Source organism: Penaeus vannamei, chromosome 12, assembly GCF_042767895.1.
Source record: "Penaeus vannamei isolate JL-2024 chromosome 12, ASM4276789v1, whole genome shotgun sequence".
NCBI lineage: Eukaryota > Metazoa > Arthropoda > Malacostraca > Decapoda > Penaeidae > Penaeus > Penaeus vannamei.
The window spans coordinates 10,020,210-10,040,209 of NC_091560.1; the positions used below are offsets into that span (position 1 = coordinate 10,020,210).

General features: G+C 32.8%; 2 protein-coding genes across 3 annotated transcripts in view; one reads left to right on the top strand and one right to left on the bottom strand.

The window, feature by feature from the left end:
• Positions 1 to 4,421: 4,421 nt before the first annotated feature.
• The window catches only part of Cpsf160 (cleavage and polyadenylation specificity factor subunit 1), a 26,816-nt gene continuing 11,237 nt past the window's right edge, over positions 4,422 to 20,000 (top strand). Inside the window, exons 1-18 of the mRNA XM_027353765.2 lie at positions 4,422 to 4,519; positions 8,456 to 8,654; positions 8,983 to 9,194; positions 9,321 to 9,619; positions 9,738 to 9,988; positions 10,143 to 10,324; positions 10,529 to 10,691; positions 10,807 to 10,913; positions 11,105 to 11,278; positions 11,401 to 11,643; positions 11,783 to 11,989; positions 12,413 to 12,531; positions 12,769 to 12,879; positions 13,619 to 13,746; positions 15,068 to 15,153; positions 15,303 to 15,430; positions 15,640 to 15,787; positions 17,116 to 17,268. Of these exons, the coding sequence (XP_027209566.1) occupies positions 8,477 to 8,654; positions 8,983 to 9,194; positions 9,321 to 9,619; positions 9,738 to 9,988; positions 10,143 to 10,324; positions 10,529 to 10,691; positions 10,807 to 10,913; positions 11,105 to 11,278; positions 11,401 to 11,643; positions 11,783 to 11,989; positions 12,413 to 12,531; positions 12,769 to 12,879; positions 13,619 to 13,746; positions 15,068 to 15,153; positions 15,303 to 15,430; positions 15,640 to 15,787; positions 17,116 to 17,268 (2,889 nt within the window). The 5' untranslated portion in view covers positions 4,422 to 4,519; positions 8,456 to 8,476. The remainder of the gene's footprint in view (positions 4,520 to 8,455; positions 8,655 to 8,982; positions 9,195 to 9,320; positions 9,620 to 9,737; positions 9,989 to 10,142; positions 10,325 to 10,528; positions 10,692 to 10,806; positions 10,914 to 11,104; positions 11,279 to 11,400; positions 11,644 to 11,782; positions 11,990 to 12,412; positions 12,532 to 12,768; positions 12,880 to 13,618; positions 13,747 to 15,067; positions 15,154 to 15,302; positions 15,431 to 15,639; positions 15,788 to 17,115; positions 17,269 to 20,000) is intronic.
• The window catches only part of LOC113803067 (uncharacterized), a 3,035-nt gene continuing 402 nt past the window's right edge, over positions 17,368 to 20,000 (bottom strand). Inside the window, exons 1-4 of one of the 2 annotated variants that reach the window (XM_027353767.2) lie at positions 19,905 to 20,000; positions 19,063 to 19,213; positions 18,767 to 18,858; positions 17,368 to 18,555 (exon numbers count right to left, since the gene is read on the bottom strand). The exon at positions 19,905 to 20,000 is cut by the window's right edge and continues 43 nt beyond it. In XM_027353767.2, coding sequence (XP_027209568.2) covers positions 17,980 to 18,555; positions 18,767 to 18,858; positions 19,063 to 19,198 — 804 coding nt within the window. In that variant the 5' untranslated portion in view covers positions 19,199 to 19,213; positions 19,905 to 20,000 and the 3' untranslated portion in view covers positions 17,368 to 17,979. The remainder of the gene's footprint in view (positions 18,556 to 18,766; positions 18,859 to 19,062; positions 19,214 to 19,904) is intronic. The other variant, XM_027353766.2, reaches the window with a different exon arrangement.

A 20,000-nucleotide genomic window follows, 5' to 3' on the forward strand; every position in this document is an offset into this window, starting at 1 on the left:
ATAACACACGCACATTAATACAAACAGATACTTATATGTATACATATAGATTCATTGATGCTTATGTATATAACGTGAATATGTATATATACATGTATATATATACATACATACATACACACACACACACACACACACACACACACACACACACACAAACACACACACACACACACACATATATACAGTATATATATATATATATATATATATATATATATATATATATATATATATATATATATATATACATATATATATATACATACACACACACACACACATATACTCACACACAAACACAGACACGGATACAAACAAAACACACATACATACAAACACACACACACGTGTGTGTGTGTGTGTGTGTGTGTGTGTGTGTGTGTATATGCATATATATGTATATATATGTATATATGTATATATGTATGTATATATGTGTACATATATATATATATATATATATATATATATATATATATATATATATATATATATATGTGTGTGTGTGTGTGTGTGTGTGTGTGTGTGTGTGTGTGTGTGTGTGTGTGTGTGTGTATGTGTGTGTGTGTGTGTGTGTGTGTGTGTGTGTGTGTGTGTGTGTGTGTGTGTGTGTGTGTGTGTGTGTGTGTGTGTGTGTGTGTGTGTGTGTGTGTGTGTGTGTGTGTGTGTGTGTGACACTAAATTTCCAATCGTAACAATGTCATGTTTGCAGCTTCCTGTAGTGTCGAAAAAGATCCGACCCCTGATATTGCTCCGTTCCGTCATTTGACAGGCCACACGAACGTGACACACCAGTAACACCATAATAACTAGATTTCGCACTGGAGAAAATTGGAGAATTTGAGTTGGTATTTTCGAATAGAAGTCAGTATCTGCAATGGAAAGCTATATACAGTGCTCTTGAATCTTCATAACAATACCTTTTCACCAAAATTTGAAAATGATGATAATGATTGGTAGTTCAAATAAAGCTACTGAGTTTTATTTCCTATAAACCGTTTTCGTCTTACTTCTAAACATGTCAGTCCAAAAGAAATTATCAAATGTGTACACCAGTATTCTTTGATAAAAATAATAGACTATTACATTATGTTTATTCAGATAATTTAGTTTTTTTCTATGTTATAAGATAATGTTGTATTTGTAAACAGAAAAGAGTGTGAACAAAAAAGTAGGGTGACCTGCGTTACATACACATACTCAGGATCGATACTCCTAAAGATGTCTAGAAAGGTATGAATGAGAACGAATATCTTCACAATACAAGAGATTATTTGACCGGTTTCGATTATATCTTCGTCAGAAATACATGGATTTATGACGAAGATATAATCGAAACCGGTCAAATACGTCTTTTGTAAAATACATCTCTTGTATTGTGAAGATATTCGTTCTCATTCATACCTTTCAACATTTGACAACATGAATACGGTTTTTACTCCTCAGGATATCAACTTGGGAATTAGTGTGAGTCTGATTTGTTCACATACGTATATACATGCATTATTTCCCCGTACCTTCATTTTGGGCTTCGTCATAATCATTGTCATAAACGACGACTATATTGACGATGATATCAGTACTATTTTTCATGCAAAAAATATCCATAATGGTGAAGATTACAATGATGATAATAGTGATGACGATAATTACGATCATCACACCATTATGATTACAGTACAGTGATTATAACCACAATAACGACCACAATAATGATGATACTGATATTATAACCGATACTGATCATGATACCATCAATGAGGCTAATACTTATTCGTGATAATAGAAGTAATAATGATAATTATGAAAGTAATAGAAATGACAGAGAATATATGATTGGAGCAATATAGATAATTATAAGATAATAGCAAGAATAACAACAACAATAAGAACAACAATGACATCAATAATGATATAAGAAATAATGATGATGATATTGATGATGATAATAATGATGATAATAATGATAATAACAATAATAATAATAATAACAATAATAAAAGTAGTAACAGCAATAGCCATATAAAAATGGCAAAATTAATGATAACTATAATGATGATAACAATAATGAGAAAAAAAATTATAATGATAATAACAATGGTACTAATGATCATGATAATAATAGCAGTGATATTAATAAAAATAACAATAACGATGATGAGGATGAGGATGATAATAATAATGATAATGATGATAATGATAATGATAAAAAACACAATGTACAAATTAGATTATTGAAATAATAACAATAATGATAATAACAATGGTGATGATAATAATAACAACAATGATGGTGATGATAATATTAATGGTAACAAAAATAATATTGATAACTATAATAACAAAAATAATAAAATAACAATAATGATAATGTTGATAATTATAATAATAGTAATGATAACAACAATAATGATTATAATGCTAGTGATGACAATAATCATAATAATGATAATAAAAGTAATGATAATGATAGTAATGATAATAATGATAATAGTTTAAATAGTTTAAATATTAACATGATATCAATAGAAGTGACAATAATAATAATAACGATGATAGGACAGATGGTAATGTTGATAATAATAATAATCACAAGAGTAACAATAGTAATGAAAATGTTAGGTAATAATAACTAATAGCGATAATAGAAATTAATATAATAATGGCGATAATAAAAAAGTTATAATGATAAAAGTAATTATAATGATAATTATATAAATGCAATCGGTAATGACAATAATGACGATGATAACAATAACAATGGTAATAAAAACTATAATTACAATAATGATGATAGCAATAATGACGATGATGATGATAATGATAATGATAGTAATAAAATCACTGATAACAATAATGATAATAATAATAATGATTATTATACTAATGATAACGATGATAACAACAATAATGATAACAATGACAGTAATAAGAATGATAATAGCAAAAGTAATGGTAATGATAATAAAAACGATGATAATAGTGATAACAACAATGAAAATGATAATAGTAGTGATAATGATAACAATAATGATAGTGATAAAGATAATTATAACTATAATGATAGTGATAATGATAATTATAACTATAATGATATTAATGATAATGACAATTATGATAAATTAAGTAATGATAATTATCATTATTGTTAGTATTCTTATTATCATTATTGTTACTATTCTTATTATCATTATTGTTAGTATTCTTATTATCATTATTGTTAGTATTCTTATTATCATTATTGTTATTATAATCATTATTCTGATAATTATTATTATCAATATTACTATCACCATGGTTTTATCATTATTGTTACTATTATCATCATCATTATTATTGTTGCCCTTATTATTATTATTAAAATTATCATCATTATTGTTATTATCATTATCACCATCATTCATTATCATCATCATCACCTTCATCATCCATCCTTATCATTATCATTATCATCATCATCATCATCACATCATAATTTTCATTAGTATTATTATCATCATCATTATTGTTTGTAATGATAGTAACAATAATAATGGTAATAACAACAACAATAATAATAATAACAATAATAATAATAATGATAATGATAATGATAATAATAATAATAATAATAATAATAATAATAATAATAATAATAATAATAATAATAATAATAATAATAATAATAATAATAATAATAATAATAATGATAATAATAATAATAATAATAATAATAATAATAATAATAATAATAATAATAATAATAATAATAATAATAATAATAATAATAATAATAATAATAATAATAATAATAATAATAATGATGATAATACTAATAATGATAATGATAATAATAATAATGATAATAATAATTATAATAAAATTATCATATCACTATCATTATCATGATTATCATCATTATGAATATTATCATCGTTATTAGTATTATCATTATTATTAACATTATCATCATTATTAATATTATCATTATTAATATTACCATTATAATGACACTAATAATGTTTACATTATCAATAACAGTATTAACAGAAATAACCTGTTTTTTATCTGCCTTTCATTGTGCATGGGCATCTTGATGATGATCTTAACTTCATAGCCATTATTATAAGTAGCATTCTAGTCTTATTGTAAATATTGTACTCGTTTTGCAATGTTACCACTTGAACGAAACATCATGTGGTAGAAATTGCTACGATTTCATTTGTATTTCTTTTCAAAATGTTTGTTTACGATTGCGTATGGGGTTGCAGAAAGGTGATATATAGGATTGATAAATGACTTAAATTACCCATTTAAAGTAAATATTACTCTCGTAAAAAATCATATTAATCCAGTAAAGTAAGCATGGGGGTAAATGTGCACATAAATATACTGAAAAGGGGAAACAAATAATGGATTTCACCCTTGCCCAAGCTGGATCTAGACCGGCAATGTTTACATCGTCGCGCGTCCACAGCACCCTCATTCTTGAGGAAAATCCTCGCTTCCTAATATGACGCGCTAATAAATACCTCAGGTAATTTAAGGTCAACTATTAGTTGGAAAAAAAACTCGGAACTGGGTGAAGGTTGAACAAATAAATTGAAAATTAGGATGGTTGTTGAGTGTACACTTGATTCTTGCAGATTGTTAACCGTGACGGTAGGCCTAGTTTTCCAAAAGTGGGCCAGGAAATATGAAGTATAAAGCAAAATATAGATATAGGTAGTATAGGGGATGCGGATATACTCTCTTGATTTCCTAATTCAATTACGGTGCACAATAAGACCCCGAGATACGTGAAGTACCGGCAACTTGAATTTGCTTGTACCAATCGTATCCGTAACACATTTTAATATTTCACAGGAAATAAAATGATTTTGACAGTTATTTACTAGGTGATTGGGTAATTTTACACAGTAGTTCAGCATAACTTATCCCGACGATAATGGTATCAATGGATTCCTCTCACTCTACTATTCAAATATAGAAATTGTTGGTCGGAACTCCACAAACCCCCCACCTTCTTGGCCCAGGTAGCAGAAGAGGGCATGAAAGGTATCAGTGAAATTATAATGTGAGATATGGCTAATTTTGGAAAAAGGCGTCACCAAAGAATCAATGAAAACTAGCGATACAGACTTGTAACTATTTAATTAATGATCACTTTTCATTAAATAAACTTGTCTTGCAAATGAATAATAATGAAGTTATTTAATGTTGAAAATAAGTTAAAATGATATTAAAACAAGGTGATATTCACACAATTGCTGAGGGAATACTAACCTAATTTTCCATTGCTGTAATCACAGTACCGATTTAATCACAATATTGTCTGGGCGGGGGCTACCCCCCAGCCCCCGCCCAGGAAAACAAACAATCCTACATATATACACAGTACGAGAGAGCGGCGGACTTACTCACATCAAGCGACCTTGCGACGGTTGGTCGCAGGGCACTTCAGAGGGTAGCACTCCTTGTTCAAGTAATAGCTTCAAGCTAGCCTCATCGTCTTCAAAATAATTTTTTATAATTTGGTATCGTTTCATACGACACCCACCACACACAGAAGTCATGGCAAGATTAATTTGAAATTTGAATATCATAGCTTCTAATAGCTTTTAATATTATTTTTATTTATTTTGATAATTAGATAACTTCGTTATTATTCATTTGCGAGGCAAGTGTATTCAATGAAAAGTGATTAATAATTAAATATCTTCAAAGCTGTAAGGTTAGTTTCCATCGATTCTTTGGTGACGCCTTTTTCCAATAATACCTAAATATGAATACTCTAGACAAAATTAGTCGCTTTATTGTTTGATAAAGGGTGTTGTACGTCCTACCACCCCGCAGTGGAGGGGCTTCCACCCATCAAACCAAAGAATCCTTTACATATTCACAGCAGGACCAAGTTGGAAAAGATGCAAATGCTCTTAGTGATGCTGATCTTGAGTCGCAGTTGTGATAATTTTTGCTCGCACCTAATATTCTTTCTTGCAGATAACATTCATACTCCCCTACTATCAGGGTCAATATTTTGGGTATGGGGAAGGGGTTCTGCAGCATAATTCCCACAGGTATGAGTAGTTGAGATTGAGAAGAATCCATCAGTACCAGCAGTGCTGTGATTGGGTGTGTGTAGGTTTTCTGAACATTTACTTTTATTCAACCTTGATAATAAGCCTTAGGATTAATTGTAAGAATGACAATAACTGTCTTAGGAATTCAATTAATCTGCTGAGCATTTTGGAGTTAGTAACACTATAATCTGTCAGTATAGACTATTAAGAAACCAGGCACCTGTCTTCAGAAAGTTTCTTTTTTACCCATTTTTTAAAGCAATTTTTCAAACAGAATGCTGAATGGAGTTATGCTTTAGTTTCTGTGCTTCATGCTCCAGTAAGAGCCAACAAAATTTCCCTTTATATATTTGACAAGGTACATCTGGGACTGCTTTCTTATTCAAGGGAGCCGTCGTGCTGAATTATCAATATTTTAAAAAATACTAAAAAATTTGTAAAAAGAATCTGTAATGTAGTAGGCTTTGGCAATCCCGTGATGTAATATTTCTGTAAATACATAAATACAAAGGAGTTATGACTCAACAAATTTGTTTTTTGGGATTTTTTTGGATTTATTTTGGTATTCTCTGGTAGCTAGTTCACAATTCTGCTTCTGAATCAGCTGATAGCTATGACTAAGAGACAAGGTGGACAGTCAACACGAGAGAGTCAGAGTGAAAGGCCTCAGTGTGACACCATCCCATAGACGTATAGACGTACCCCTGATGCGTCCTCATCACACACTAAGAGGACACTACTAATGACAGATGTTATTCCTGTACCTAATAAACATAATATGATGAGAAATACTTCTCAATCACAACTGCATCAGTTGCTTATTCATATGAAATGCCTCACAAGGTACTGTAAAGGCACTGCGAAGCCTCTGATGACATGCGGTACTTCTACAATCCTCTGCAGTTATTGCCATTAGTATCTTGCAAAAGGAGGGGACCAGGTACCAGCTGCACTTCAGAATACCATGTGAATGCCATAGAATGCTGCAAAATTGACACAGAGATCAGGGGGGGGGGGGGAAGCCTTTGTCCACCTTTTTTATGTCATTCCATAACTACTTGGGCGATTCTATTGGGGTTTGGACCATTTGAAAGCTGAATAAATTTGCGATTTTTCGTCCCTGGGGATTTTCATTTCAGGTGATAAAAGTCCATATATTATATTTTATATTCATAACAGTGAACATAAAAAATAAAAGTCCCACTAAACTAAGAGGAAATTTCTAAATCCGAATTGCACAAGATTTAGGTATTGCTATAGAGTATATGTGGTATTTTTTGTAACAGGTTCAGTCAATGGATAAGTGAGATACATAACTTTTGATTTTTCATAAACTTTTTTTTATAACTTCATTGTTTATTTTCCAAATGATATGAAACTTGGTGCTTTAAATCTTAGCATATGTATATATAACATATTAAAAAATTGCAAAAACCTGATCATGATTAAAAAATTTCGTTCTGGTGTGTGACGGCCCCCTTAACTGTAAATCACAGAGTTGTAAAAACTATACCTTGTCAAAATATGTGTTGAGATTTAGTTAGTTTTACATAACAAATGCAAAGTATGGATGTCAAGGCTTCACTTGACTTCACCTTTACTCTCTGTGGATATGATTTTAAACCTAATATTGTTTTATGTATTCTTTATTGTCATCTATTATCACGTTGGCTTTTTCTAAATATTTACCTTTTTTTTCTCACAAGTGTATAGCCTATGTTCTATGCACATCGAATCTTAATGTAGTCTTACATGGGTGGCCTAAAATTTTAATATAAGCTGTTTCTGTGGCCTATTCATCAATAAACCAGCAAACATCCATTGCATGTATAATGACAAGATTGAGCCCGTAGACCTTGCATAAGATTTATTGTTAGATAAGAAACCAGCCTTAGCTCTGTCTTGCCAGAATATATGTTTTGTTGATTTTTGGCTTTTGCCAACTGGTGCAAAGGTAGTGATACTATGAATTGTTGTGGGTGTCTTGTAAACATTTATTGTATTTTAAGACATAAAGATTGTTAAGATTAATTATGTTTATTAAACAGATAATGCTTTAAGAAATTATGAAATACTGATTTGCTAAACTTATTGGCTTTTTTATTTGATATTCATGACCAACAAGGTTGGCAGGACATATAATTGATAAGTAACAAATTTTAAGTCATGTTTTGTAAATGACATTTCTGTTGAAAAGTTAAAGGAGTGTAATAAGGTTGAAATAAGAATGTTATGTAATCATGTCATTTTGGACTTCAACCATCTGATCAAAATATCCATTGTATCTTGCTCAACTTATATGCATCAAATTGCTTAAACATTTGAATCCACTTGAAATGTTGTGGATGACAGAAATGTAAGTAGTTGATGTTTTGATGTTTACATTCCAGGTTTTTGTAATAAGAGCAAAGATGTACAATCTATGCAAGATAACACACCCAGCTCTGGGAGTTGAGCACTCTCTCTACTGTAACTTCTTCAATCACCGAGAGAAGTCACTAGTTGTTGCAGGGGCAAACATTATCAGAGTTTTCCGTTTGGTGGCAGAAGTGTCGCCCAGAAGCAAGAAGGATGACAGGAACATTATAGGTTTGTGGATGTGTTTTATATTTTGATGGCTAAACTATCAGGATTTTAAAAGATTTTTTCTATTAGTTACTCTTGTTAACAGTATGTCATCAATATGATTTATTGATAGTACTTGAAGTATCAGTATTAGTAGTAGAATTGATAATTACAGATTACAATTATATATAATAAATATTTATTATTTTATATGTAATTTAATTGTTACCAGTACTTTATTTATTTATTTTCTTTACATAATTATTTTTCCTTTGTATAGTATTGTTCTCTTACTATCCAAAAATATGGTTCATATAATCTTGATTAAAGATCTTCCCCATGAACATTCCAGATAATGGTCCACCAAAGGTCAAATTAGAATGCATGGCTACATACAAATTGCATGATAATGTGGCCACAATGGCATCTGTTACTCTGTCTCCTCTGCGTGACTCTCTCCTGCTTGGCTTCAAGGATGCCAAACTGTCAGTGGTGGAATATGATCCTTATAACCACAACCTAAGAACAGTCTCACTACATTATTTTGAGAAGGAAGATATCAGGGTTGGTGTCATAATTAGTCAATTTGGTGTTGTGCTATAAATTATGAATTTTGCTGCACATATTAATACAGTGACAACAGTAAGTTTTTAAGTTTACATATGGTAATAATTTGTAATTATTTTACAGGGAGGCTGGGTGCAGAATGTGTGCCTGCCACTTGTCCGGGTTGATCCTGAGGCCAGATGTGCTGCCATGCTTATATTTGGCAGAAAGATTGTTATTCTCCCATTTAGAAGAGACAACGCTACAGATGAATTAGATTACAGTGCATCACATGCAAGAGGTCCAGTGCTGCAGTCTTACATTATAGATCCAAAGGATTTTGAGGCCCCATCCATTGACAACATTATCGACATGCAGTTCCTCCATGGATATTATGACCCAACTCTGATGTTGCTGTATGAGCCCATCAAGACCTTCCCAGGGTAAGATATAAGTGATCTTGAAGTTCAAAAAAATTATCAAATAAGATATGGAGAAGCAGTTATTCAATAGCATAAATATCTTACAGTTATATATTTTTTTGTCTTATTTTTTACACAGGAGAGTAGCAGTGCGCCAGGACACATGTGCCCTTGCAGCCATATCTCTTAATATCCGGCAGCGTCTTCATCCAGTCATCTGGTCCTTGTCTAGTCTTCCGCATGACTGTCTGAAGTTGCTCCCTGTTCCAAAGCCCATTGGTGGTGTCCTCTTGTTTGCTTGCAACTCACTCACATATTTGACTCAGTCAGTGCCTCCATATGGTGTTTCTCTTAATTCGCAAGGTGACAAGAACACCAATTTCCCTTTAAGTAAGTAAAAACTGACCTGATACAGTTTTTTGATGTTTCAATGAGGGTGAAATTAAACTTTGTCTTTGTTAAGTTTGATATTCCTTACATCAAGGCATTTTGTATACATGAAATTTGAAATTCAGAAGTATAATAGTGGTTTGCTTTCTTTCAGGAAAACAAGAGGGAGTGGTAATATCTCTGGACTGTGCACATGGCGAGTTTGTCACAGATGATAGGGTTGTAATATCATTGAAAGGTGGTGAGCTGTATGTTTTGACCTTGGTAGCAGATTCCATGCGCTCTGTGCGGAGTTTTCATTTTGACAAAGCCGCAGCATCTGTGCTAACATGTAGTGTAAGTTTGATAGCCATTTGTTTTTCTTTGTGTGTGTGTTTCTTAACTCTTGTTATATATTAATTGCAATTTACAATATATAATCTTTAGTATGATTAGAATTACACAATTTATGAAAGTATTGTGAAAATGCTCTACAAATATTTTCCAGGAAACATGAAAATAAAAGAAAGTTCTAAGTTTCATAACAACACTATCTTTCAGATGACAGTCTGTGAGGACCAGTACCTTTTCCTTGGCTCACGACTGGGAAATTCCTTGCTCCTCCGCTACATAGAAAAGGAGTTGAGTGATCCTTTGCGTTCCAAGAGTAATGTTCCAGCTGATCAAGAACCTCCCACCAAGAGGAAGAAGTTAGATACATTAGGTTAGTATTAACAAATTGGATATATGGAAACTTGTAGTAGAGCTAAACTAAATGTGATTTGTTGTTTTTTTAATGTCCTTTCAGAGATTAAACTGATATATATTGGTCATTTCAGGCGACTGGATTGCTAGTAATGTCGACGACATTAGAGATGATGATGCACTTGAAGTGTATGGACAAGAGGATACATCAACTGTACAGCTTGCTTCATATAACTTTGAGGTAAAGAGTTTATATAATTTACTTGATAGCAAGATGTAGTATCAAATATACATGTCAACTTATTTTGTGTTAATAGTTGCGAAGGGTTGAAGTTTTAGATATGTTTTAAACCTTTGATAATTGAGGGCTCCTAAAATGGTACATACAGGTACGCACATGTTCATGGACTGACAAAGTTTTTTTTTTTTTAGGTAATGGACAGTTTGTTGAACATTGGCCCATGTGGTGACATAGCCATGGGAGAACCAGCTTTCCTGAGTGAAGAGTATGAAAATGCTGTTGATCCATGTGTAGAACTGGTTACAACATCGGGACATGGAAAAAATGGTGCACTATCCATTCTGCAAAGATCCATCAAACCCCAGGTAAATCTGTTTGTTAGAATAAGAGGGTAATACTGTAATGCTGATATGCCTGTTTGATAATGCATTCTTGAATAAAAGATAAACAGTTCAGGAAAATGCATTAATCTTTTTTTTTTTTGCAGGTGTTGACAACTTTTGACTTACCAGATGTAGAGGACATGTGGACACTTGTTGGTAAAACAGATGAGAGAAGGAGAAGGGAAGGTGGTCTTCAAGACCATTCCTTCCTCATCCTCTCTCGGCCAGACTCATCTTTGATCTTACGTACAGAGGAGGAAATCAATGAGTTGGAAGAGTCAGGATTTAACACCACTTCACGAACAGTATTTGCAGGAAATGTTGGAAATAATAGATACATCATTCAGGTTAGTTGAAATACTTGATTTAGACTTGGTTGTTAGTATTAATACAGGATGCATTTATGGAACAGAGAATTTATGATAGTTTTGTTAATTTCTATATAACTTACATATTGTACTCAGAATCTGTTATTTGTTATTTTAGGTGACCAGTGGTGGTGTGAGACTGCTTGAAGGTACATCACAAATCCAGCATGTACCAGTAGATGTTGGCTGCCCCCTTGTTGCAGCTACACTAGCAGACCCTTACCTTGCAGTCCTTGCAGAAGATGGTACTCTTATGCTCTTCACGCTGGTCACAAGCCGGACACTCCCACCAAAGCTTACCACTGCAAAGCCTTTTAATCCTGACGTAAGTATTTGTTTTATTTGGTTTTATTCTGTGTTTGCTTATAGATACTTTTGTCTCATGCATGAGTACTTATTATATGTGTGTACATGTGTACAATTGAGTGAATGGGTGAGTGAGTGTGTATGGGCGTGCATATGTGTGTATGTTTACATATGCATCATCGGTGTTTGTATTTGCATCTGCATGTTAAGTGTGTGTTAAGTGTGCGTGCGTGTTTGTATGCGAGTACGTGGGTGTGTGAGGGTGTGTGTGCTTTGTCTAGTGTAGTATAAGTGTGTTTGAGAAACTTTAGAAGACAAATAATAGTTTGAGTGGTATTTGTTTTATAGTATTGAGCATTAAAAAGGGAAAAGAGGGGAAAGGTGATGTATATATATTGCAGAAGTTTCCAAAGGAAGTATATTGATAAAATCCTGCTTTCAGAAATCACCTCTGCGGACTGTTTGTGCATACTGTGATGTCTCAGGACTCTTTACAACACAGTATCCACAAGATAGAGAAAATAACCCCCAGATTTTTAGAACAGATGCTGATATTAAGAAGTAAGTGATCTATACATATATATATATATATATATATATATATATATATATATATATATATATATATATATATATATATATATATACATATACATATACATGTAGCATGATATATTCACACACTTTGATGATTTTAAGTTTATTTGATAAATTAAGTATGCAGACTTGAACTCTTTCATACACGCTTTTCATTAAGATGCTGATAGCATTGTAATTTGATTATTATGAAATTTTCAGAGAACTGGATGATGAAGATGAGATGCTTTATGGAAACACAGATTCCTCGGTCTTTGATCCACCTAAGACATTTGATCCTTTGGCCCAACAGGAGAAAAATCAGAACACTTGGTGAGGGTTATTTGCTTTGCAATGTTCAATCTCATAAGCTTTATAGAAAGAAAGATGTGGCAGGAATTAGAGAGCATGATTTATTGTCAACTCCTTTTAGCAGTCATTGTCAGGTTATTACCTCTTGTTCTGTAGCAATTGATGCACGTGTATTTTGAAATACTGATACAATGAAAACATCTCCTACACTCTTATAAGTGGCTCCATTTATGATGATTGTGCTATGATGCTGGCCCCATTACTTTAAGTGTTCATGTCCATTTTCATGTGTTTTTAAGGGTTATGACTCTTGTCATATATCCCTGTACCTTTAGTGCTTATATTTTGGGTTTCATGAAACAGTGCATGTCACTAATGTGTGTTAGGCCATTTATATCCTACAAGCCATTATATAAGCACAAAAAAATTGTCGAGATGAAAGGAGAAGAAAGTGACATATTTTTAAGCAGGACATAGGAAGATGTTGGGCACAGATTTATACTTCTGACAAATATGGAAATAGTGCTACACTTCTGCTCAGCTTTTCTGTCATACTAGATTTAATTATTATTTTTTAAGTCTAAAATAAATTTTCAAAAATATACTGACAGCCAGTAATAGGCAAGGATGATCTATATCTATTTGATTTGTTTGATAAGATATTGAATAAACTATTTTCATCATCATTTATAGAATCAATTCTTTTATGTATTTTGTAAATATTGCATTTGAAGCTAATTCATATCATAAATAATTTTAGGTGGAAGAAATGGCAGAAAGAAGTTCGTCCTACTTACTGGTTAGTTGGAGTGAGAGACAATGGCAACTTGGAAATATACACACTGCCAGACTTCAAGCTTTCATATGTTGTCAGAAATTTTTGGGTTGGTAAGTGTCAGTTGTGTTTTTTGTTTTATCTGGGTTTAGCATGTGTTTATTAGTGAAACACAAAAGTTCAAGAAAACTTCAGCATTTCTGCTGTGTACTTAGATATTTCAAAGTTGATGATTAACTTGATTTGGTATACATATATGGTGATTAGATAGCAAATGTCACATCCTGTGCTATAAAAGATATGAATGTTAATTATCAGCATGATTGTGAAGATTTGAATTATTAATAGTCTTATTCATGAAGACCTGATTCACAATAGAAATTCACCTTATGGATCCAGATATTGCATGGCCCAAAATACAGGCATTAGGCTTACATGAGCAGCCGCTTGTAGGTCATGCACAAACAAACTCTTGTGTGGATATTTTCTAGTGTCCATATTTGTCATTTAATATGCTTTATACAGATGGTAATAGACTGTTTTCCTTGGACAGACTCTGTATCATCTTTCTAGGTAGTCTATAACTCAGTGCAAGAATGAAAACAATAAATAACATTTTCTCATTTTTGTCTTTTTTTATGTGTTATAATATTCAATTTTCTATAGTACAACCTGCGCTTCTGGTCGTAGTGGCCAGGAATAGGATGCTGAGCATAGAAGTGGTATCCTTCCTAGAGCCAGCACTCTTCTAACTATGGCTCATGGACATTACATTCCACACTCGTTTTTAGATGGAAATAATACAAAAACCCCTTTCTGAATGCCAAATGAGTCTAATCACTCACCAAGAGCTTTGTGCACTAACGGCAAGTCTTTCCTGTCACCCCTGCCTTCAGCTGAAATGCTCATGATGGCAAGTTCATGTCATCTTGACCCACAGCCAGATTTTCCCATGACAGCATGTTCACGTCACCTGCCCCTCAAGCCAAATTTGTTTCATGATGTGTTGGTCATGTTATCCAGATCATAGGGGTTAATGATGTTAATGATATAATCCATATGCTCTTAAAATGCATAACTGAGTATCTCGATTGTATATGAATATAAATGTTACAACTTTCTTTATCACCAGATTGAATTAGATCAGGTGTGAAATATCCTACAAGTGGCATAGTGTCTGCCCTCTAAAAGTTCTGCATTTTAGGAATGTTGGATATCAGATTGTTGCACTAAGGTTGTTTAGACTGCATCACTAATATCTATATTATTATGAAGATATAGATGACGATACTTTTACTGCAATTTTTTCATTATTATTATTGTTATCATTATCATTATCATAGTAATTAAAAACATTATTTATTTGTTTATTACTTGATTAATACTAATTATGGTATTCACTTCAATTCATAAATGTGATCATCTATTTCACAGGTCACAGAGTTCTCACAGATTGCAGCCAGAATCCTTCAGCTTCACAGATTCAGTTTACATCAGAGATTATGCCAGTTATACATGAGGTGAGTATCAAAGAATATTCCCATACCACTCTTACTCTAATTTTGTCATGTACTCTGATCTCATCTTCTTTCTCCCCTTGTTCTTAGATAATATGTATTTGGCAATTGTATATATGTTAACAGATATTAAATGTACTTTTCTAATTCAGGTGCTGTTAGTGGGTATGGGTAACAAGAACCTGCGCCCCATTCTGCTCGCCAGGGTCGATGAGGACCTCATGATGTATGAGATTTTCCCTTTTTATGAGAATCTAGCTCCAGCCCAATTGAAAATAAGGTAATATAAAATCTGGATTTTTGTTAAGAAGTGATTTGAATGTAGGACTACCAAGTTGTATGTTTATATTTGAATTAAAGATGAGGTGGATTTATTGGCCAAGCATGTGTTCAGGAACGTGTTGGTGTTTGTAAGGATCTGAACAATAAAATTTGATTCATATTTTTTAGATATTTCCTATTGATTTTTCTTGTTTTTTTCTTTACCAGAATGAGATTGATTGAACACAACCTAATTCTAAGAGAAAGACGATCCAGTAAAATCAGAAAGAGAATGGAGGAGGAAGGTTCCTTTGATAGGAAAATTGACAGAGTTCTCAAATTCCGTCCCTTTAGTAACATCAGTGTCTACAGTGGAGTAAGTTCTTTTCTTGTATTGCTTTCAGAGATGTCTCTATTAGAGATTTTTTGTAGATATTGCTCCAAAGAAGGAAACAGATATGAGAAATGTAAAGCATAATTTCTACATTTATTAAAGGGGATGACTAGTCTCATTTTAATTTTGCCGAGATCTATTCTCTGATATAATTTGATAATGCTCACCAGCAAATGAATTTAATCTGGTAAGTAGTTTTGACAGAAATATACTGGATACCAAATGATCCAGCAGTGGACATACAGTCAGAAAGATGGAAAGAGAGTGAATGGATAAATAAATGAATGAGTGAAAGATAGAAAGAAAGAATGAAGGGGGTAAAGTGACAGTGACAAATGGATGAGAGAGAGGGAAAGAGAATGAGAAGGAGAGAAAAATCACGAAAGAGGGAATGGATGAATGAGTAAATGAGAGAAAGAGAAGAAGTGAATGAATGAGAAAAGGAAAGATATATATGTATTTTGAGAGAGAGCAACTGAATGAAAAAGAGAGAGATAGGGAATGTTGTAAAAGATAAGCATAATTAAATTTAATGCATCTGTAAAGGTATCAAGTCTTCATGTATGTGTCTCAAAACTTCACAGGTAATTGTCAAGACTACTTATCATATTAGTTACAATTGTTGATCAAAGTTTTCACATAATACCAAAAAATAAGTAAAAAATAGATAAATGAATAAATGAATAATAAGAGCCATTCTTGGCCCTCGCCAGCACTTTTAACCTAATAGATCCAGATGCTCCACTGCCATCAAGTGGCCCAAAATACAGGTATTAGGCTTGTAGGTTGAGCACACATGAACTGAAGACTCATTTGTGATGACAAGGCTCCATGCCTCCCCTTTGCATGGCTGGCAGGAATAGGATCCTGAGCATGGAAATAGTGCCCTCCTGGACCCTGCGCTCTTCCATTCATGGCTCACGGACATTACATTTCACACTCTTTTATTGATGGAAATAATGCAAAGTTCCCTTCCTAAATGGCATACTAGTCTAATCCCTATCCTAGAGTTTTGTGCACTAGTGGCAAGTCATTCCCATCACTCCTACCTTCAGTGAAAATGCTCACGATGGCAAGTTTGCATCACCCTGACCCACAGCCATATTTTCCCATGTTTTCAATTTCACATCACCTGCTCCTGAAGGCAAATTTTTTCATCATCTGCATTGGAGTGGATAGAATAACATGTTGATGGTAGTTTACAGATTTTGAAACATTAAAAGCTAAACCAGCAGCTTTGTCTGAATTTCTAATGGCCCTTATCAATTTTTCACAGATCATTAATTTTATTCTTTTTTATTCTTTTTCAGGTATTTGTCTGCGGTCCATATCCTCACTGGCTTTTCATGACAGTGAGAGGAGAGATGAGATATCATCCAATGAGTGTAGATGGCTCTGTCAAGTGCTTCGCTCCTTTCAGAAATGTGAATTGTCAAAATGGCTTCCTTTACTTCAACCGCAAGGTAAATGTGAATGTGATAGATGTAATTTTGTTGGAGCTCATAAAGAAAAAAAAATAAGACAAAACTAATATTAGGTTTGATGATAATAAAACCAACAAATTAAGAAGGAAATCTATATTACAAAAATCATATTATATATACGAATTGAAGAGGAAAAAGATAGAAAGCCAAAAGAGGAAAAAGATGGATCAAGCAGACTATTTTGCAATTGCACAGATGGATTTTTTTGGAAAGGAAAATTATGTGTGATTTATTGCAGAATTGGGTGATTCTTTATATTCATTTACTAAAAGCTCATACACTTTTTTATTACTACTGTTTGATGGAAAAGCAAGTTGTGGATGCTGTTGTGATGCTGTCAAATTTAACTTCAAAATTTGAATTACTCAATCAGTTAATGCCATTTAGTTGTAGATTAAAATTTATTTGGTAAAAAAATAAAATAAAAAAATCCTGTTTTTTAGTGGAGTTTTGAGGTAATGGGATTTCAACTTTTGAAATACTGAAATTGAGATTATGTTTTATTGGTGAATTATGTACTATGTAGTATTATGTAGTGGTACAGTGAATATCTTCACAATGGATCATGAAGGAAAGAACTTGAAAATGCTTTGGTAAGAAATCTTGCTTTATATATATCACAAAAAAAGTATTATATCAGGAAAACCTATAAAATAATGCTCCTTTGGAGCTACTCAAAAACATCAAATCTTAATTGTAAAGTACTTGTTCAATATAACAAGTAATATTAGTACACAAGCGCAAGCCTCTCCTGAGACGTCTTGTCCTTTTCACTTTAGACAAGTGTTCATTATGATCTTCGGCTTCACTGTCTGATAAATCAACTTGTCGTTTGTTACTCTTAACTATGTCTCCATTTGACCTGGTTTTGTTATTCATTTTTGGTTGATCATCATTGTCGTCTGAGTCACTGAAATCACTGGTTTTCCTTCGTTTCCCATCCTTTGCTTCAGAAGAGTCTGATGTTTTGTGTTTTTTGGATGTTGCCGGTATTTTATTCATGTTGGGAATGTCTGCATCGTTGTTATTACTCTGACTGTTGGAAATAGAGGGAGAGGAGGAGATTAGTGATGGTGGCGATGGAGACAGGTCCCACTCGTAGCTTGGGGGGTGAGGCTTTTGTGCTGGAATGTCAGGAACTTTCCCTGGCATAGAGGATGATGCAACTTCACCATCTGTTCCCTCTTTGTCACTCAGACTGAATTTTGCAAAAAGACGCCTCATGGCTGATACTGTGATACGTTGTCTCTTGGCAGAGGGCAAGTTCTGTGGAAGAAACATCAAGCTTGAAATTACTTGAATAGGTTTCTGAAGATACTTTGTTAGGAGTGTCAGCTGTAGAGATCACAAACCTTTATGCATACTATAGATATGTGTTTTGGAATATGAGGAAAGTGAGGAAAGTAATAGATGTATTTAAGTCACATTTGATAAATAATTTTGTTAAATACAAGAAAATAGATAAAAGCACATGTACCTCTTCATAATCTGAATCCTCTGAATCATCATGGTTCCGCAGAAGTGATGATTTACGTTTTAGCTGTGAGAGGGATGTGGCTTCTTCATTGCCTAGAAGTGAAGGTGAAAGTTTTATAAAGTTTAGGAATGAAAATACATCATTTTCCTTTATTTTGATATTGATATCTTATGATTATTGGCAGTCATGGACACTCACCCACAATATTTTATTTGTTTATACCTCCAAAAGGGATGAAGCATATATTATGATTACCAAACTATTAGTTGAGAGGAATCTTTTCACGTTATACCCACCTACATCAGGAGGATCAGTATGTGTTGGTGTGGCTCCTCCTTGGGGTGAAGAGCGAGGCCAGTGGGGCAAAATGCCTCTGAAAAATTTTCTTATCCCAGACTCACTTGTAGGAGGTTCATGATCGCTGTCTCCCATGGTGATCCTTTTAAGCTGTGCAAGATTTTGCAGTAATACTCATAAGTGTGTTGTTGTTGCATATAATGGATATTTACTTCTCATGCATATTGCACATATTGATTTTACACTGAGACATGACTTAAAAGAGTGTAAAAAATAGTTGTTAGTGGTTATTTCATTTTCATGTGTGAGATTACGTCATATTACCATAACACTATTGTCTTCATTGTTTCTTTTTTGGGGGGTTGTAGCCAAGGGAAAAAGTTGCCAGATGTTCATGGCTTTGTTGTTATGTTGATGTGATAGATTTAATGATTATTTGGATGTTAAGCACATAAGATTATCATTTGAACTGAGGGTTACAAGTTTATTCTATTATTTTTGTTTATGATAAAAATTAAATTATTCAAGCACCATTTTGATTGAAGTTTAAGGAGATTTAGTTTTTAATCAGTAGTGATCCCTTTTATAAATGATTTTGATTATAGGGCTATTGAATTAGACAAGGTAAGTATAGGTTAAAACACAAAGTTTGTTTCAGTATATTATTAGTGTTCTAGGTAGAACTCTTTATATATATTATATACTTGAATATGACAATTTGATGTTTAATTGATGTCTTGGCTTAGGTATACCATGTATTTGTTAGCAATTCTTCCCTTCAGTTCTTTTAAAGAGAAGGACAATTAGTTCATCAGCATGTACATTATATTTTGATACTTACAGCATTTAAAGTGTTTTATGCCATCTTTTAAGACCCCACATATTTCCCGTTGACACTTTCACTATTAACCATAGAGCAAGCACCACCCTACGCACA